This window comes from Podarcis pityusensis (genome assembly GCF_964106645.2).
Source record: "Podarcis pityusensis genome assembly, chromosome: 13".
NCBI classification, from domain to species: domain Eukaryota; kingdom Metazoa; phylum Chordata; class Lepidosauria; order Squamata; family Lacertidae; genus Podarcis; species Podarcis pityusensis.
In genome coordinates, this window is record NC_138038.1 from 5400554 (window position 1) to 5420253 (window position 19700).

Genomic DNA, 19700 nt, shown 5'->3' on the forward strand with positions numbered 1-19700 from the left:
CCAAGGGAGCCGGCGTTTGTCTGCAGACAGCTTCCGGGTCATGTGGCCAGCATGAGTAAGCTGCTTCTGGCAAACCAGAGCAGCTCACAGAAACACCGTTTACCTTCCTGCCAGAGCGGTACCTATTTATCTACTTGCACTTAGACATGCTTTCGAACTGCTAGGTGGGCAGGAGCAGGGACCGAGCAACGGGAGCTCACCCCCTTCACGGGGATTCGAACCGCCGGCCTTCCAATCGGCAAGCCCTAGGCTCAGTGGTTTAGACCACAGCGCCACCTGCGTCCCACACAACCAGAGGTACTACTGTACAATACAAGCCAACTTTGGGGTATAACAGATCAGCACTACAAACCTGTATCAGTTTTGTGCCAGTACAGTGGTCATGGTTTTTACTTAAAAATATTGGCAGCTTGATGAAGGTAGTAAGAATTTGCTGTTTCCCAATCAACATCCAGTGGTGGCTACAGCATGCTCCTTGGAGGCCAGAGCTGTCTCCTTCTTGGCAGCCCTGCCTCTAAAGTGGTCTCTTTGCGAATAGGAGGTGTTGTCAGTCTTCCACCTCTAAGGGAGGAAATGGTGGGAGACCCTCTGGGGTCTCTTGCACTCTGCATCCACCCGGAATGATTCAGAACGGGTCCTTCCCCCCTTCCTAGACCATGATGGCCTTTGATCCCCACTTCAACCATTGGGTAAGGTTGTTTTGATTCCTGCCTCCATTCCCAACTTAGATCTTCACTCCCCCCTTCTTTCCTGGTGGCGAGGGGTGTCATTTTGCAATTAGCCTCAGGTGCCAAAATGTTTTGGTCTGGTTCTGGTAACTACTGTACCTACTTTGCTTCTGGAAGTGGGCATTTACTCCCAGTTCCCACTCTAGGTATTTATGCACTACTAGCTGTGACATAACGTAGTGATTTTCCCACTAGTGATGTATGGAAGTGAGAGCTAGACCATAAAGAAGCCAAAGAATTGATTCTTTTGAATTATGGTGCTGGAGGAGATTCTTGAGAGTCCCATGGACAGCAAAAAGATCAAACCTATCCATTCTTAAGGAAATCAGCCCTGAGTGCTCAATGGAAGGACAGATCGTGAAGCTGAAGACTCCCTGTGTTATGTACTGAGTTGAATAGGATCCAAACTGCAGCAGTCTGATTGGTCCTAGAACAATAGGATCCAAAATGCAGCAGTCTGATTGGTCCTAGAACAATAGGATTCAGAATGCAGCAGTCTGATTGGTCCTAGAACAATGCAGCAGTATGATTGGTTGGCAGGAACCACCCAATCCTGCTCCAGATAGAAGTGAATCCACAACCTGATTGGCTTACAGTAGAATTCCGGAATTAGCCAATCATGTGCAGCCCATTGTGTAAATAATGTATATAAAGCAGATACTGTGAGGGGACTTTCATTCATTCCTCCTCACCACTATGAGCTGAATAAAGAGCATGAAATCACTTTGCGACTCTGAGTATATTTCACCCTGGAAAAGACTCTGATGTTGGGAAAGACTGAGGGCACAAGGAGAAGGGGACGACAGAGGACGAGATGGTTGGACAGTGTTCTCGAAGCGACCAGCATGAGTTTGACCAAACTGCGGGAGGCAGTGGAAGACAGGAATGCCTAGCATGCTCTGGTCCATGGGGTCATGAAGAGTCAGACACGACTAAACAACAACAAGCTGTGGCAGAATGTAGAAGGAGATGCATATTTGAATCTATGTTCAAAAGTGAATTCTAAAGCAATACAGCATCCACACTCAAATACACATTCCCATCTGTATGTGTATCTGATTTCCATCTGTGGTTATCCCTAATGCAGGAAGTAATATGCGTGCAGAAATTGGAAGTGTTCTTACTTATCCTTGCAGGCATATGAAGAAACTAAACTGAAATTCATTAATTTCACACCAGCCTCCCTTGTCTCTGAGCAGATGCCAACCTGTAGTGCAAAAACATGAGGTCTGCCTGATCAGAGCGTTTGTAATTCATCCCTAGGAAGCATACAGACTCTATTTAGTTGCAAACCAATATGTTTTTGTAATAAAAACATAATGCTATGCATATTTTTCAGAAGCATATGCCTTACAAAATTGCAAACCTAATTTAAATCAATTATTTAAATTGGTCTTTTTTTACTTTCTTGGCAGTTTAAATTCCATCAGTTTAAATCGATCCATGGGACCAAAGGCACTATGGGTATTCCACGTTGTGCCACTTTTCTGCTATATGAATTCAGCAGTCTTTCTGTCAAATGATGACTTGACATCATACCGGCCTTAGATATGGCAAAGTAAGTGTGTGGGGGCCCAGCAAGGGGATACTGTAGATAGTTTTCACTCAGGTCCGCATATGCAGATAAGGAATTGAAAGTGACGTTCAGTGATTGGATAGTTACAGAAAGTTGTTACTGTTGCTTTGTAGTGGAGCTCTATATAAGCAGGTTGGCTGAACCCTTCAGTTCAGTTCTGTTCTGGCCTGTGAATAAACAAGAGCTGTCTGAAGAATCGCTGTGTCGTCTGATATGTTCACCCACAACTTAACAGAGAGAGAGACTCGAACCAGCGCCTTCAGTAGCAATTCATTCCCTAGTAACTTATCACCTGTGCCACCAGCATTTTAGTCTCTCAACAATTGAAATTCCAGTCTGAAAATAGTCAGCTGGTTTCACAAGCCCATTTCAATGCACCTTGCTGTTTTAAAGACTTTATATGAAAGTCAGAGGTCCAAGCTTTGCAGCTTCTTTCCCAACCTATCCACACAGACTCAGTCTCCTCTCTTTGCTTTCCTAGGCTGTCTGCTCTGGAACTGGACCATCACAAACTCCAGCGTGTCTTTGATGTCATTATCTGCCTCTGGCCCTTTTGATCCTCATTTGCTTGCACCAGAACAGATTCCCTAGCTGAGGCCATGTCATTTAAGGGGGTGAATTTTTCTGCAAATTCTTTCAGTGAGGGGTCTTGGGTGGCAGGAATTCAAATCTGCCTTTATTTTTGTGATTGGACAACATTTAGATTGCTAAGTCTATGTTTGATGAAGAAGCACATAAACTGCTTTTGGAAAACAAAACAAAAATTAATTTTACCTTTTGAAAATGTCAAGCGATGCTAAATAATAACAAAAAATACATAAATAAAAATAATATGTTTATATAATATAACTTAAAGTACCAAGCAATCATTTTTAATGGCATCCAGTGTTTTTTTCTGGAGGGATGCAGGGGTATGCATACCCCTAAACATTTTGTGAATCTTTGTACTTTGGTCCATTTACTGTATTTATTTTTCCCAATTTGAACTATAAAATGGTGATTTCTTGAGTCAAAATGAGAATACCCCTAACATTTTTTTAGAAAAGAATCACTGTTGATATCTATGCAATTTTATGCACATTTTACTTGTCAGGCAAAAGTAATATTATAACTCGCTCTACATGGGGCTGCCCTTGAGACTGACCCAGAAACTCCAGCGGGTGCAGAATGCTGCAGCGAGACTCCTTACGGGGTCTTCGCTGCGAGATCACATTCACCCGGTGCTATACCAGCTGCACTGGCTCCCGGTGGAGTACAGGATCAGGTTTAAGGTGCTGGTTTTAACCTTTAAAGCCATATACGACCGAGGACCCTCGTACCTACGGGACTGCCTCTCCTGGTATGTCCCACAGAGAAACTTACGGTCTTCAAATAAAAACATCTTGAAGGTCCCAGGCCACAGAGAAGTTAGGCTGGCCTCAACTAGAGCCAGGGCTTTTTCGGCTGTGGCTCCGATCTGGTGGAACGCTCTGTCCCAAGGGACTAGGGCCCTCCGGGACTTGACATCTTTCCGCAGGGCCTGCAAGACGGAGCTGTTCCACCAGGCCTTTGGCCAGGGCACAGCTTGACTCCCTCCTTCGGCAATCTTCACGGAGCTCTGGCCCAATGGTTGCCATTGGTTTGATTTGAATTAATTTTATAATGAATGATTTTAGAGTGTTGTGTTGTGTTGTGTTGTACTGTTGTACTGTTTTATTGTTGTTTGCCGCCCTGAGCCCGGCTTTGGCTGGGGAGGGCGGGATATAAATAAAATTTATTATTATATTATATTATTGTTATTTGCATGTTCAGATCCAGAAACCTCCCCCCTAAATAAATTCACACTTGACTCAAATTTTAGGTTTGGTTTTTGGCAGAATTTAGGCCACAACTTTATTGATTACAGAAAGTGACTGGTTGCATAGGTTCTGGTTCGACTAGCTCCCTGCCATGCAGGTAGCGCCGACCCAGGGTTCCAGCATAGGTCAGCCAAGGGTGAACACCTGGATAAGCGGAAAGCCGGGAACAGGCTATCGCCGCCACCCAAATGTCCCCCTGGACTCAGACTCAGGAGTCACCCCCTCTCAGGTGTTGACCAAACCATCGAGTCCCTGGATTCCTTTAACGGAATACCCTTCACATAGGGATGGCGAGAGCATTCTCCCATCCCTATCACCTGAAGCAGAGCCTATCTGCAACCTTACAAGTTTTGACGATTTGCTGCGCGGCAGGCGAAACCCAAATGGCAACAGCCAATCAGCCAAGTGGAGAAATTCCTGCCATGCCCCTGTCCCAACAACAGACGACACACGACGGCATAGCAAGGTCAAGTGCAAAGCCCTAAAAGTAGGGAGAGGTGGGCGAGTGTTCTGAATGCATGCGCTGAAAGAGGAAGCTTGTGGGTCACGTGCATGGGCATAAATAGGTCCCTCAATCTGTTTAGACTGCGCCCCATTAGCCTGATTGCACCCAGCTACGAGGGACCTACCAATCGGATGTTGTGGCTGACCAATCGTACCCACCCACAGGGTGTGGTTGTCCAGGTCTCACCGCAATACGTGCCCTGATTTTTTTTTAAAAAAGCTCCCCCTCTCCTCTTTCTTCCTCCTAGAAATAAGGCCATGAAGCAAAATGTGCAGGTACTCACCACAATACGTGCCCTCTTTAAGGGAGGACCCGATTTACCAGCTCCATCTGGTACGCAGGCTGAGACCCTATCTGCCCGCAGACTGTCTTGCCAAAGTGGTGCATGCTCTACTTATCTCCCACTTGGACTACTGCAATGCGCTCTACGTGGGGCTACCTTTGAAGGTGACTCGGAAACTACAACTAATCCAGAATGTGGTAGCTAGACTGGTGACTGGGAGCGGCCACCAATACCACATAACACTGGTCTTGAAAGACCTACATTGGCTCCCAGTATGTTTCTGAGCACAATTCAAAGTGTTGGTGCTGACTTTTAACGGCCTCGGCCCAGTATACCTGAAGGAGCGTCTCGACCCCCATCGTTCTACCCGGACACTGAGGTCCAGCACCGAGGGCCTTCTGGTGGTTCCCTCACTGCGAGAAGCCAAGTTACAGGAAACCAGGCAGAGGGCTTTCTTGGTAGTGGCACCCGCAGTGTGGAACGCCCTCCCACCAGATGTCAAAGAGAAAAACAACTACCAGACTTTTAGAAGACATCTGAAGGCAGCCCTGTTTAGGGAAACTTTTAATGTTTGACGGACTATTGTACTTTAATATTTTGTTGGAAGCCGCCCAGAGTGGCTGGGGAAACCCAGTCAGATGGGCGGGGTATAAATTAATTAATTAATTAATTAATTAATTAATTATTATTATTAAGCAAACAGGCCAGTCGTCCCTGTTGCTCTCCTTCCTTAGGGTCCTTCACTTTTAAACTGGACTTGGACAGAACAGCTGTTCAGAGGAGTGACAGCTGATCAAACAGAAGACTGTCTTTTTTAAAATAGGACCCATAGTCACCCAGGCGATGGGGCATTCTGATGAGGAATGCTGTAATTTATTATGAAGGTAAAAAAGGAATGAGACTCCATATCAGCTATTTAAAGCTAAATTAACTACAACTTTTATAATCCCTGTGGTTACATACAGCATGAATGAGGCATGCAGTCTGATGCTATTAAATAAATTATTGGTTAGATTAATAATAGCCACATTAATGATAATTCTGACTTTGCACAGAATAATAAAATCCAAAGTAATGGCCAAGTTTCAAGCGGGGGTTTCTCACCAGCGGATGGTGTCCTGGGAATGTCAGTGTCACTTCTAGAACCATGGGATTGAGAAAGTAGATTTAATTTAAGGGGGCAAGCCTCTGCCACCTTCCTCCCAGTGAGATTATGCAGTAGGAATTCAAGGTTACGGCGTTCACCTCCAGTGGGTGGGACCCCAGTACGTTTAGGTTCACGGGCTCACATTGACAATCACCTTTGAAATACCAGGATCATCTTGCTGTTGGGCTCATGAATATTAAACGAAACTCTGCGTAACCTTTGAACACGCAGAATTTATCATCAGTAAGCGAATTTCAAAATTAAAATTGCCCGTCTGCAGCCTGTCATTGCTGTCTGACACTTTGGAGATAATGAAATCGCCAATAGTGGTCAGGTGGCCTGGTGTATCCAGACATGGCATGTTTGGGATTGGGGGTCATTGCAATTAACTCCAAATATTCAGATGGGATCTCTCTCTCTCTCTCTCTCTCTCTCTCTCTCTCTCTCTCTCACACACACACACACGTGTGTGTCAAACATCTTGCACAACTGACTTTTTATATAATTTTGCATTATTTTAGGACATACACAGTGGAACTATCGTCTTCAAGACAATTCTCCTCACAAACCCGGCAAATCTAGAACTATGCTTTATAATCTGATAACGTTGACAGCCTTTACTTGGACTTTGCTATTTTAACCCATGTGTGAGTGTACTAGTTCTACCTGCCTATTTTATCGTTTTGCTTTTCATCCTTTAATTTCCAGCTGTTATAATTGCTCTATCTAGTTTATATACATTATAAAATGATTGATTTTTTTTAAAAAAAAGGTTTACAAAAAGCACAACTTGTGACCCACCAGGCTGAGTGTGGCCCACCAACCGTGTATTGTGGTCTGCGCACTGCTTGATAACACCCTTGGGTGGGCAGTTTTGTTGAGCAGCCAGTGAGCTCCATTCAGCCTGGTGGGTTGCAATCTCCAGAGGTTCACTTGCTATGCCTGCCCTCTATTTATTTATTGTGCTTCTGTGCTGCTGTCTTCCTTGAAGGCCATTCGTCTTCCATCCAGTGCTAGTCGTGTCCCAAGCTATTATCTGCCCCCCCCCGCACAATTCTCTTGTCTACAAACTGCATAACTTAGAAGCACCACAGACCAGGACTGCCATGCTTGCTTTATTCCTCTCCAGCAATCCAAGAGAGGGCTGCAGACAAGGCACGTGGTCCAGGCATTACTTCAAACAGAAACGTCCAAATGATTTTCTGGTGCCGTTTTTGAAACGCGAAATGTGGCTGGAGTGACATAAGTCTATTTGCCTCACCTACTTACTGTGTGCTTATCCAAAAGCTTGAGAATTTGTTTAGACTCTTAATGCATTTAACAGAAATGGTTCAAGACTCTCTGGGAGACGCATGCCAGCACAGGCTATATAATGACAGCTTTGATATATGACCAAAGAACCCCGTTTCCCCAAGGGTGAGGCAAGATGTCACTGATATCAGAATGTGCAATAGAGCCTGGTATTCACACAAGACGCCTCTGACCCTCTGAGCTGACATTTAAAAACACCACCGGTTTATGAACGAGGACCACATAGCCTTTGAAGACGTAAAAGCAGCACAGTGTTACATATATGTGTAACTCTTCCATAAGTATGTGCTTTAAACTTGTTTTATTTATTTAAATGAGGTTATATTGTCACTTATCCAACCTTTGTTAGGCAGCTTGCTGGTTAATAGCCCAGAATGGTTGACTGATTCACTTGCCAGGTTTGATGGACAGCTGAGCCAGACTGGAGTCTGGGGATGCAGTGCTTCGGAGGGCTGGAACCTCCCTCTGATTGGCTACCAAGGCAGCTGACCAGAGGAGGGTGGAGCCAGCACTTCGGGAAGGAGAATAAAAGGAGCCGTTTCTGAGGGAGTGAGCAGATAAATGGGGAGATGCTTTAAGAGAGAGAGGTGTAGAGAGCTGGTTCTGTGTTTAGCATCCACTGAGGAAAACAGCTACAGCTACAGAGTCTCTGAGCTTAGACAGAAAGCTCTCTAGCAGTGGTTCCCAACCTTTTTTGGCCATGCCCCACCTAGGCATTTCTAAAATTCTGATGCCAGAATTTCAAGAGAGGTTCTGGGGCAAGAAAACAACAATAAATCTATCAACAGTATATGAACCAATATGGCTATATTGACCCAACAATCCCCCCCCCCCATAGGCAAGGAAATCTCACTGCAGTTAACTAAAAGACAACCAACCATGCCCTAACCCCCCACTACCAAGGAAATATAATAAGCGAATAAAAAGAGAAGCTACCCAGTTGATGCTGACATAAAACCCCCCCACACTAAGTAAAAGAATATATGTTTTCCCATCTCATCTCCTCTCTCCCCACTTTTCTTTCCCAGTCTTATACTATACACAACACGAATGTTTCACAACAAATGCAACTGAATTGTAGAAAACACAACTTGAAAAAAGAGAAAAACACATACTTCGGAAATCAAGAATATCTTTAATAAAAGTTAGGTAAAACAAACAAACTGACGAAAGAGGTTCTGAGACGAAAGAGCTGCACCATATCCTCATCTAGGCAAGGCCCTTCTCATCTCCCCTGCAGGCTGAAAGATGGACCTCAGAAGGCGCAGAGCTTCCGCCTGTAGCGTGACCACCTGGGTGTTTGGCTGAAAAGCAAGGGGGGGGGGGAGGAGATTGATCAAGGACAATGGGAGTTGTAGTCAAGCAACCCCTGTAGGAAGGCCTCCAGTGCCCAAACCCATCTTACTAGTGTAAGCCTTTTTTAAAGAAATGCCTCTAATAATAATAATAATAATAATAATAATAATAATAATAATTTATTTATACCCCGCCCATCTGGCTGAGTTTCCCCAGCCACTCTGGGCGGCTCCCAATCAAGTGTTAAAAACAGTACAGCATTAAATATTAAAAACTTCCCTAAACAGGGCTTATTTCCTTCGCATCTGAAGGGAGGGTGTTCCACAGGGCAAGCGCCACTACCGAGAAGGCCCTCTCTCTGGTTCCCTGTAACCTCACTTCTCGCAATGAGGGAACCGCCAGAAGGCCCTCGGCGCTGGATCTCAGTGTCCGGGCTGAACGATGGGGATGGAGACGCTCCTTCAGGTATACTGGACCGAGGCTGTTTAGGGCTTTAAAGGTCAGCACCAACACTTTGAATTGTGCTCGGAAACGTACTGGGAGCCAATGCAGATCTCTCAGGACCGGTGTTATGTGGTCCCGGCGGCCACTCCCAGTCACCAGTCTAGCTGCCGCATTCTGGATTAATTGCAGCTTGAACACGTACACTCAATTTGTAGTGTGTTCTCCCCGCCCCGTGCAAATCTTTCTTTCCTCTTACCTGTTGAATTCAAAAGGGAGGCTCTGGCAGCAGCCACAGCAGTGAAGACAGGAGTTCCTGCAAGAAAAAAGGAATCTTTGAAGCAGGAGAGAACTTGATGCTAAGGGCTGCTTCGAGGGAAGAATCCCTAAAGATGTGAATGGGCTATCACAGGCCGAACACCAGGGACAGAACGTCCCCTCAGACGCCCATTCAGCTGTCACACCCTCCCCAGGGACTTAAAGCAGATCCCACTGCAGAGCTCACAAGAGCAGCCTTTTTGCAGAAACAGTCAGGTGATCAGGAGATGCAGCAGAACAGCATCTCTGGCTGCAGGGCTTTAAATGAGGGTTAGACGACTTAACGGAAGAGAGGGCAGTCAAAGGCTGCTAGTCCTGATGGAGACAACATGCTTCAGAAAAGCCATTGCAGGAAGTCCCAGGTGGGCAGCGGGCTCTTCCGCTCGAATCCTGCTTGCGGCTTTCCCACATACATCTGGGTGGCCCCTGGGAGAAGAGGAGGCTGGACCAGGTGAGCCCTTGGCCTGATCCTGCTGGCCCTTCTTGTGTGTTTCCTAAGCCCCCCTCCTTCCCCCTGTTCCATTACCTCTGAGACAAGAAGACTTCATCTGGGCTCCAGTCCCTCCCAGGATGCGGCGGCTGCCAGGCTGAGTCTTTCCCTCCCTGCAAAGGAAACAGAGGCATCAGCAGGCGCCTGGCTCCCAGCCACACTAGCCCCAGTCTGGGGCAGGAGGGGGAGACCTGGGAAGGGGAATTTCCTCCTACCTGATCTTATCAGCTGCCCCACCCTGAACTTCTCCATACGGGCGTTTGGGCTCCGTCCTGGCCGGCCTGGCACAGAAGGAGCGGCCAAAGTCTCCCCTGGCTCTGGAATAACTCGGGAGGTGCTTTTGATGGGTGGAAACCTTGGCTTGCGTCAAGTAGGGCCGGGAAGGAGCCACGCCCACACAGAGAAGGGATGGAGGGGGAGGCAGGCGAGGGTCAGGGGTCGGGAACCGCCACGATGGTCTCTCATTCTTCATCCCGGAAGCAGGCACTGGAGGCTCATCCCTGGAGGTGTGGCCCTGTGGAGGAAGCAGGATATCATATGAGAATGGGCCTCTGATGGGTCAAAAACTATGGAAGGACCCCTTTGTTCCCTCTGCCCCAGTACCTGAGGGTTGTCACGTCTCTCCAGGGATTTGACCAGAACAAAGCATTTGTTGGGGAAAGGCTCCCTCCCTGCAAAGAAAATGGAGACATCAGCAGGCTCCTAGCTCCCAGCCACGCTAGCCCAGTCTGGGGCAGGAGGGGGGGGGCTGGGAAGGGGCATTTCCTCCTACCTGATCTTATCAGCTGCCCCAACTTGTCCCCCTCCATACGGGCATTTCGGCTCCGTCCCAGCCGGCCTAGCTCAGAAGCAGCAGCCAAAGTCTCCTCTTTCTCTGAAATAACTTGAGATGCTGTCTTAATTAGAGGAAACTATGGCTGCTACTTCTGCGTCAAAGATGGCTGAGACTGAGCCATGCCCACACAGAGAAGGGGCAGTGGGGCAGAGGCACGAGGGATGGCAGCCAGGAATCACAGGGATGTCCTCTGGTCCTTCATCCTGGGAGCTGGAGCCTCATCCCTGGAGGCCTGGCCCTGTGGAGTAAGCAGGATACAGTATGGGAAAGGGCTGTGACTGGCCAAAAACTACAGACAGAACGTCAGCTCAGATGCACATTCAGCTGTCTCAGCCACACCAAATATTCAAAGGCTTCTCTCTCCACTTTCACTATCATGGAGAATCCTGGAAATCCTGTAGTGTGTTCCGGGTGCTGGGAATGGGAGCTGTCGGGGATGGTAGGTCCTGGACAAAGGACAGTTCCCAGGATTCCTTGGTGGAAGCCAAGACCGTGAAAGTGGCCTTTGAATGTCCGGTGTGGTGGATGCTCTCAACAGGAAGCCTGCCACTGACATGGGGGTTATGTTCTGGGGCTCACACCAGAATCTCACAGAGTCAAAACACATGGGATTCAGGGCTGGGTGGCAATGCCAAAGTCCCTTTTCCCGGACACCCGCCTGCTTTCTGCTCCCTTTTCCATTCTTTAGATGAGTGAACAAGATCACACTGCCAATCTTGCAGGAACAAGGAAGCCCAGGAGAATCAGATGCCTCACAAGAGCATCTTGGATGAGGTGGCTTTCAAAGAGGGTGAGACAATTGCCTGGTGGAGAGCGTTATTGCAAGGCAACCAGGTTGGAGGGAGGAATGCTTCTGAAAAGCACTTTCTGGAAGCCACAGGTGGAGAGAGTGTTCCTACAACTCCCCAAACATGTTTCAGGAGGTCGCCCTTCCTTCCCTCTGCCCCAGTACCTGAGCGTCATCACGTCTGTCCAGGGATTTCACCAGAATGTTTGCTAGGGTTGGCACCACAACCTCCTGGCACATGTGGAGAATGGATTCCTCATGGAATAAACATACCACGACTTCCAAAATGCCATTTTTAAGTGTGGCCGCCTCCCCTTCCTCCATCTGTTCCCAGCACCACAGAAGCCTCTTAGGACCTAGGAGACAGAAAGGAAAATAAAAACAGAGGAAGAGGTCACAGATGGGAAATGTCGGGGACATAAACTCAGAGACCCTGGCTTATGTTTCGCAGCAGGACTTAGGATCCACCCAGGACCTCAAACTTAAACTGTTCCCTCCCTGTGTCAGATTAAAGATTGTAAGCCCCTCAGGGCAGGAACCTCTTTCTCAAGGGTCATACGCAGTGATGGTGCAGAGAAATAATATAAAATAAATCTCTCTAGGCCCCTGCCCCATACAAGTTGAAGCCCACTGGACGCCTTTTCCTTAAATTTCCAAATCATCACCATCCTACCATTTATTTATTTCTAGGGTTTAGAGGTGTCCCCTACAAATCCATAACAGTATTTTGCCAATGCATGATAAAGTATATAAGTTTGGGACAAAGTAGTTGCTTTGGAAGATGATAATCAGGCATAACCTGGGTCTGTCAAGCTGTTTCCAGGTGTTTGGAGGGGGTGGTGGGAGGAATCTGGGCATTCGCAGTAAAAGCCAAGCCTGGCTCTATGGCTCACCTAAATTCAGGGAATTCTGTTCCCGGGCAGCTGGCAGAGCCCCTCTTTGCCACATGCCCCTGGGGATATTGACTGTCCTACTGGTCCTAAGCCCAGCCCAGCTTCAGTTCCCCCACCAAGTGCCCCCTTCTAGAACCCACCGCTCTCAACCGACTCTCAACTGCCTCCCTCCAACATTCAAACTCCCTTTCAAATCCTCCTCCAACCCCCCCATCTCCACCAGAATTCCACTCTCCCCCCCCCCCTTGCTTGACATTCCCTTTGGAATTCTAGTAGCATCACCTCAATTACCATATTGCAAAAAAGGAGGAAGAGGGTTCAGATGGAATCCAGAGGTTACAGACCCTGGCTTATGTCTCGCAGGAGGACTCAGGATCCACCTTGGACCTCAACCCTTCCCTGTTCCCTCCCTGTGTCATATTAAAGACTGTAAGCCCCTTGGAGCAGGAACCTCTTTCTCAAGGGTCACAATCAGCAATGGTGCGAAGATATAATATAAAATAAATCTCACTATGCTCCTGCCCTGAGCTAAAGCCTGCTAGAAGCCTTTCCCTTAAAACCAAAGGCTGTGCACAAACCATCCATTTGGGGCTCCAGCAGCATGAAAAGGAGCTAAGTCTGCAGAGCTGCACTGCTGAGAGGCAGGGACTCAGACCTTAGAAAGACAATTGTCAGAGAGGGCTCTGTGTGAGGTCCCTTTCCCTGCTCTCCTGGAGGAAAAAGAGCAAATTGTTCCCCTCTCTCTTCCTTTGACCTGTGTTGGACATGCCTCTTCAGCATGTCCCTGGTGTTGGTTATCAAGTAAATATCAGAACTGTTACAAAAGGCGGGTGCCACCCCCGTACTCTGCAAGATGCCAGGGGGGTTTAAGCACTCACCCAGAGTCCGTGTTCCTTTGGAGAATGGACCACAGCTGAAGAAGACCTGCGAAGCTTTCAACAGCTGTGGACAAGTCAAGCCAGGGAACCAAGTCGCCATACACCAGTGACAGGTGACACTAATAACAACAATAATAATATTTATATGCCACTCATCTCCTCTGGGCCGCGGAGCTCCTGCTACTTTCAGAGTTCCTTCTCATTATCACTTGTCTCAGCAAGGCTCTCACCATCATCTGACAGGCATCCCTCTTGCAGGCCACTGTAAGGCTTGCATGCAAATCAGCACTTTGTGACATCAGCTGGCAAAGAGGGGCCAGGCTGCTGGGTTGCCAGGCAGCTGAATTAATAAAAATAAAATGGGGTTCAAAGTGTGCTGGGATGAGGCCACCGTGGGTCAGGCCAGAGGGTGCTGTTGGGGTGTGTGGTTGTGCCTCCCCTCGTTCTACATCTTGCTCTCCTCTCTGTTCCTTTAGCTGCTTTATGGAATCATAGCATAGCAGAGTTGGGAGGGATCCCTAGGGTCATCTAGTCCAACCCCAAACAAGGAGGCAGTGGAAGACAGGAGTGCCTGGCGTGCTCTGGTCCATGGGGTCATGAAGAGTCAGACATGACTAAACGACTAAACAACTAAAGAACAACAAAGAGTTGGGAGGGATGCCAAGGGTCATCTAGTCCAACCCCAACAATGCCAGGATCCTGCCCACTGCCAGTCCTGGCTGGACCCCAAACTCTGGCCATCTTCTTAGCAACCAGATGCACTGACCCCTTGCAATTCTGCCTGGGCTGGAGAAAGGGGGGAGAGAAATGTTTTGCTCTCTTTCCCTCAGGACATGGATATGAGAGCCACGCCATTCAGCCCTGTCAATATCTCAAGGGCTGTCACAGGGCGGAGGAAGGAAGCTTGTTTTCTTCTGCTCCAGAGGCCCTCAGGAACTGAAGCCATGGCTTCAAGTTACAAGAAAGGAGATTCTGACTCAGTCTCAGGAAGAACTTTCTGACAGGAAGAGCTGCTTGACAGTGGGAAGAAATCCCTTGGGAGGCGGGTTGGTCTAGATGACCCTCGGGTTCCCTCCTAACTCTACAGTTCTATGATCCTATGATTAAAAGTGCATCCAATGAGAATTTAAAGCACACAGCGTCCCCCAAAAGATCCTGGGCATTGCGGCTTTCCTCTCGCAGAACTACAATTCCCAGAACCTCTGACAAACTACAATTCCCAGAATCGTTTGGGGGAAGACACCTGCTTTTTAGAACAGGGAGTACCTGCAGCACACTTTCCCCAATTTCCTAGGAACCAGGAATGGGAAGCTCAAGTGCTTCCAACAGGATGACTTGACAGAGCAGGCTTATAAAATTTTGTTCCCAAAGGTGCCTCCCCTCTCTCTACTGAGCGATGGCAAGAGTCCATGGCTCTCACCTTTGGAGAACTGAGATATGGCAGAGACTGTCTTACCTTTAAGAAATACAGTTTATTCACCTATTTACACCTTCAGTTTGCATGGAGGGAGTCCAGATCCTACAGCAGAGTCCTTTCAAGAGGGACTTGTCCCCCACAACAGGGCAGCCAATCTTCCCAAGTTGGATTCCACACTAGCCTCAGTTTTCCTGTCACCTCACACCCAGGTACAGTGGTACCTCGGGTTACAGACGCTTCAGGTTACAGACTCCGCTAACCCAGAAATAGTACCTCTGGTTAAGAACTTTGCTTCAGGATGAGAACAGAAATCGTGTGGCAGTCTGGCCCCCTTCCAAATCCACTGTTTTTGTCCACACCTCTGGGCAACTGATCCTTAATGGTCCTAGTTTGGTCAGGTCCTTTTGCACAGGCTAGCCCATGAATTCCTCTGCAGCTTGCATTTCTCCCTTCACATCCCAAATAATCCCAAATTTGTACCATTTATCAATTTCTAGGGTTTGGGATGTCCCCCAAAAATCTATAACAACATTGTGTGTAATAGGGTAATTGAGGTAATGATATCAGAATTCCGAAGGGAATGTCAAGCAGGGAGGGAGGGGGGAAGAGAGAGAGTGGAATTCTGGGGGAGAGTGACGATTGGAGGAGGCTTTGAAAGGGAGTTTGAATGTTGGGGAGGAGGCAGTTGAGAGTCGGTTGAGAGCGGTGGGCTCTGGAGGGGGGAGGTCAGCTGGCTGGGCAGCTCTTCAGCTTAGGATCAGTATGAGAGTTGTTTGATGGTTGCCAAAAGGGAACAGAGACAAAGAGAGGGACTGTGAGTCTCCTGTGGAGGCCGGGGAATGTGGCAGTCCCATGCCCAGTGAAGAGGGGCTCTGCCAGCTGCCCAGGAACAGAATAACCTCAATTTAGGAGGGCCACAGAGCCGGGCTTGGCTTGTATTCCTGATGCCCAGATGCCTCACACCACCCTCTCCAATTACCTAGAAAGCAGCCTTATAGACCAGATTATTGTCTTCCCAAGCAACTTAGAAATGTAATGCTGGTGCTCAACGAAAGAAGTTTAAAGACTCTCTCAAGGCAAATCTAAAATAAATGTTGTGTAAACAATCGGGAAATGCTGGCCTGCGAACGCTCCAATTGGAGAACAGCCTTTACCAACGGTGTCATGGACTCTGAAGACACTCGAACTCAGGACAAAAGGGAGAAACGAGCTAAGAGCTTGGGAAACCCTCACCGTGATCAACTCCCACCCAGAAACCTATGTCCCCACTGTGGAAGGATGTGTGGATCCAGAATTGGCCTCCACAGTCACTTATGGACTCACTCTTAAGACTGTGTTCATGGAAGACAATCTTACTCGGCTACTTGTGATCGCAAGAAGAAGATGAGAGAAATTGGAGGACTATGGCCATTTTCATTGACATGGACTTCATAGAAAATCCTCAGGGGAAGATGCCTTGCATGTCCATGCTCCCCCAACGTCCGGTTGATCCAACACTTCCACCATTGTGCTCCCCAAAAGGCTGCACCCATCCGGCAGGTGGAGGCGCACCTTGGGAGGGGGATAGTGTCATGGGGCAGAAATCATCTTCACCTGCTGAACAGCAGCCTGAAGGGGGAGAAGGGGGAGTGACTTCACCTGCAGCTTCAAAGACTCCAAGGAGAAGGCTCTGATGAGAACCAGCTGGCTTCACCCTTCTTCAGCTGAGCTCCCAGTAGCAGCCAGAGAAGGAAAGGAAACAGCTCGTTATTTTTCCCCTTTTTAACAATCTTTATCACATTATATTATTTAATCATTGGCATATCACAGGCAACCAGTTCCTACAATTTCTTCATTGAGTTTTAACCTAAGCCAGTGATGCCCTTCTCCTCTTGTCAGGGACTGGCACATTCAGACAGCATGCGTGGCCTTCCCAGCTCCCTCCCTTCCTCAGTCTGCTGCCTCCCCCGGCTGCCTCCCTCCTTCTCCTGCGTAGAACAGAGCACCTCAGCAGCAGCCCATGGGCAGGCAAGCCAGTGGAGGCAGGGCCCTCCTGCGGTGGAGACATAGGGCCCCAGGGGGACAGCCTGAGTGCTGGCGAGGGTGTCTGGCCCGCTGACCCAGGGAGGGAGGGGGACAGAACAAGCACCCCTGCCAGGCTGCCCATGCCCACATCACCACTGGCTGCCAACGAACGCTGCTCCTGCCTGGGCACATAATGACCAGACCCCTGGCTTGGAAGAAGGGGGCGAGGGGCTGGGGTGAGACAGGCCTGCTCCCCCCCCTCACTCCAGCACTCAATTGGCATTTCCTCCTACCTGAACTCTGAGTCTTTCTGCACTTTGCCTCCGTACGGGGCTCTTTGTCCTTCCCCCTGTCCCAGTACCTCTGGGGTGAGAGGCCTTTGTCTGGGCTCCAGTCCCTCCCAGGATGCAGTGGCTCCCAGGCTGAACCTTCTCCTCACTGCAAAACAAACAGAGTCATCAGCAGGTGCCTGGCTCCCAGCCACACTAGCCCAGTCTGGGACCTGGGAAGGGGCATTTCCTCCTACCTGATCTTATCAGCTGCCCCAACCTGACCTCCTCCGTACGGGCGTCTGGGCTCCGTCCCGACCGGCCTGGCACAGAGGCAGCAGCCCAAGTCTCCCCCGGCTCCGGAATAACTCTGGAGGTGTTCTTGATGGGGGGAAACCTTGGCTCCTCTTTCTGCGCCAAGTAGGGCTGGGAAGGAGCCATGCCCACATGGAGAAGGGGCAGTGGGGAAGAGGTGCGAGGGTTGCCAGCCGGGAACCGCCGGGATGTTCTCTTGCCCTTCATCCCGGGAGCTGGAGCTGGAGCCTCATCCCTGGAGGCCTGGCCCTGTGGAGGCGTGGCTCTGTGCCCATGCCCACGTCCCCATTGGCTGCCAACGATCGCTGCTCCTGCCTGGGCACATAATGGCCAGACCCCTGGCTTGGAAGGAGGGGAACGAAGGGCTGGGGCGAGACGGGACTGCTCCCCCCCCACTCCAGCACTCAATTGGCATTTCCCCCTACCTGAACTCTGAGCCTTTCCACACTTTGCCTCCCTACGGGGGTCTTTGTCCTTCCCCCTGTCCCAGTACCTCTGGGGTGAGAGGCCTTTATCTGGGCTCCAGTCTCTCCCAGGATGCAGCGGCTCCCAGGCTGAACCTTCTCCTCACTGCAAAACAAACAGAGACAGCAGCAGGAGCCTGGCTCCCAGCCACGCTAGCCCAGTCTGGGGCGGGGGGGGGGGGGACCTGGGAAGGGGCATTTCTTCCTACCTGATCTTATCAGCTGCCCCAACCTGTCCTCCTCCATACGGGCATCTGGGCTCCATCCCTTCTGGCCTGGCACAGAAGCAGCAGCCAAAATCTCCCCCGGCTCCAGAATAACTCTTGAGGTGTTCTTGATGGGGGGAAACCTTGGCTGCTACTTCTGCGCCAAGTAGGGCCAGGAAGGAGCCATGCCCGCACGGGGAACGGATGGAGGGTGAGGCAGGCGAGGAGCAGGGGCCGGGAGCCACCGCGATGGTCTGTTGTTCTTCGTCCCGGGAGCAGGCGCTGGAGCCTCATCCCTGGAGGCGTGGTCCTGTGGAGCAAGCAGGCAGCATCTGATGAGAAGGGGCTTGGGCGGATGAAAAACTACTGCCCCATTTTTGATGACCGCCCCCCAAAAGAAGTTCCACAAGGACCCCTTCCTTCTGTCCCAGTACATGATGTTCGCCACGTCCCTCCAGGGATTTTTCCAGTACGATGTAAACGTTGGGGAAAGGCTTCCTCCCTGCAGAGAAAACGGAGGAATCAGCAAGCGCCTGGATCCCAGGTGATAGCACCAGTCTGGCGCATGAGGGAGGGGGTACAAGGGAAGGAAGCATTCCTAAAATATGGGGCACTCAGTTGGCATTTCCACTTACCTGAAGTGGGAGCCTTTCCCCCCTTGTTCTGGCGGGCCTCTCGCCTAAGGAAGAAACAAACTCTGTTATTCTGATTGCTTGGAGGAGGAGCCATGCCCGCACGGGGAACAGATGGAGGGTGAGGCAGGCGAGGATCAGGGGCCGGGAACCACCGTGATGGTCTGTTGTTCTTCGTCCCGGGAGCAGGCGCTGGAGCCTCATCCCTGGAGGCGTGGTCCTGTGGAGGAAGCAGGAAGCATCTGATGAGAAGGGGCTGGGGCGGATGATAAACTACTGCCCCTTTTTGATGACCCCCCAAAAGAAGTTCCACAAGGACCCCTTCCTTCTGTCCCAGTACATGATGGTCTCTCATTCTTCGTCCTGGGAGCAGGCACTGGAGCCTCATCCCTGGGGGTGTGGCCCTGTGGAGGAAGCAGGACATCATATGAGAATGGGCTGCGGTGGGCCAAAAACTATGGAAGGACCCCTTTGTTCCCTCTGCCCCAGTACCTGAGGGTCGTCACATCTCTCCAGGGATTTGACCAGAACAAAGCATTTGTTGGGGAAAGGCTCCCTCCCTGCAAAGAAAACGGAGACATCAGCAGGCTCCTAGCTCCCAGCCATGCTAGCCCCAGTCTGGGGCAGGAGGGTGGGGGGCCTGGGAAGGGGCATTTCCTTCTACCTAATCTTATAAGCTGCCCCACCCTGAACTCCTCTGTACGGGCGTCTGGGCTCCGTCCCGACCGGCCTGGCACAGAAGCAGCAGCCAAATTCTCCCCCGGCTCCGGAATAAGTGTTTTTGATGGGTGGAAACCTTGGCTGCTGCTTCTGCGCCAAACAGGGCCGGGAAGGAGCCATGCCCACATGGAGAAGGGGCAGTGGGGAAGAGGTGCGAGGGACGTCAGCCGGGAACCGCCGGGATGTTGTTCGGTTCTTCATCCCGGGTGCCGGATCTGGAGCCTCATCCCTGGAGGCCTGGCCCTGTGGAGGAAGCAGGATACAGTATGGGCTCTCATGTGAATGGGCTCTCACTGTCTGCAGATTCCCCAGTTATTGCATCGCCACACCATGCTGCTGGGCAAACT

General features: G+C 49.8%; 1 protein-coding gene and 1 long non-coding RNA gene across 6 annotated transcripts in view; one reads left to right on the forward strand and one right to left on the reverse strand.

Moving 5' to 3' along the window:
* LOC308460620 overlaps window positions 1-19700 on the forward strand; it is a 428649-nt gene that overhangs the window by 268323 nt on the left and 140626 nt on the right. The window lies entirely within an intron of this gene.
* Window positions 8504-19382, reverse strand: LOC308460524 (uncharacterized protein). 5 transcript variants are annotated; one of them, XM_080977062.1, is made up of 8 exons: window positions 13327-13484; window positions 11721-11911; window positions 10706-11006; window positions 10537-10604; window positions 10149-10447; window positions 9970-10046; window positions 9385-9441; window positions 8504-8692 (listed from the first exon to the last, which is right to left on the reverse strand). In XM_080977062.1, exons 3-8 carry the CDS (start codon window positions 10740-10742, stop codon window positions 8598-8600), a joined length of 633 nt encoding a protein of 210 aa, XP_080833188.1. In that variant the 5' UTR covers window positions 10743-11006; window positions 11721-11911; window positions 13327-13484; the 3' UTR covers window positions 8504-8597. The 5 variants fall into 5 exon arrangements, with proteins under 5 accessions (XP_080833188.1, XP_080833187.1, XP_080833186.1 ...); XM_080977061.1 differs by lacking the exon at window positions 13327-13484 and adding an exon at window positions 12449-12617; XM_080977060.1 differs by lacking the exons at window positions 10706-11006; window positions 11721-11911; window positions 13327-13484 and adding exons at window positions 18005-18853; window positions 19126-19382.

Coding starts and splice junctions, on each gene's coding strand:
- LOC308460524 (XM_080977059.1), bottom strand. CDS start 17,538: ATGAAGGGCAAGAGAACATCCCGGCGGTTCCCGGCTGGCAACCCTCGC. Junction 10,605..17,273: donor GGGGCAGCTGATAAGATCAG/GTAGGAGGAAAT, acceptor TTTTCTTTGCAG/GGAGGGAGCCTTTCCCCAAC. Junction 10,448..10,536: donor AGAGACGTGACAACCCTCAG/GTACTGGGGCAG, acceptor CTTCCTCCACAG/GGCCACACCTCCAGGGATGA.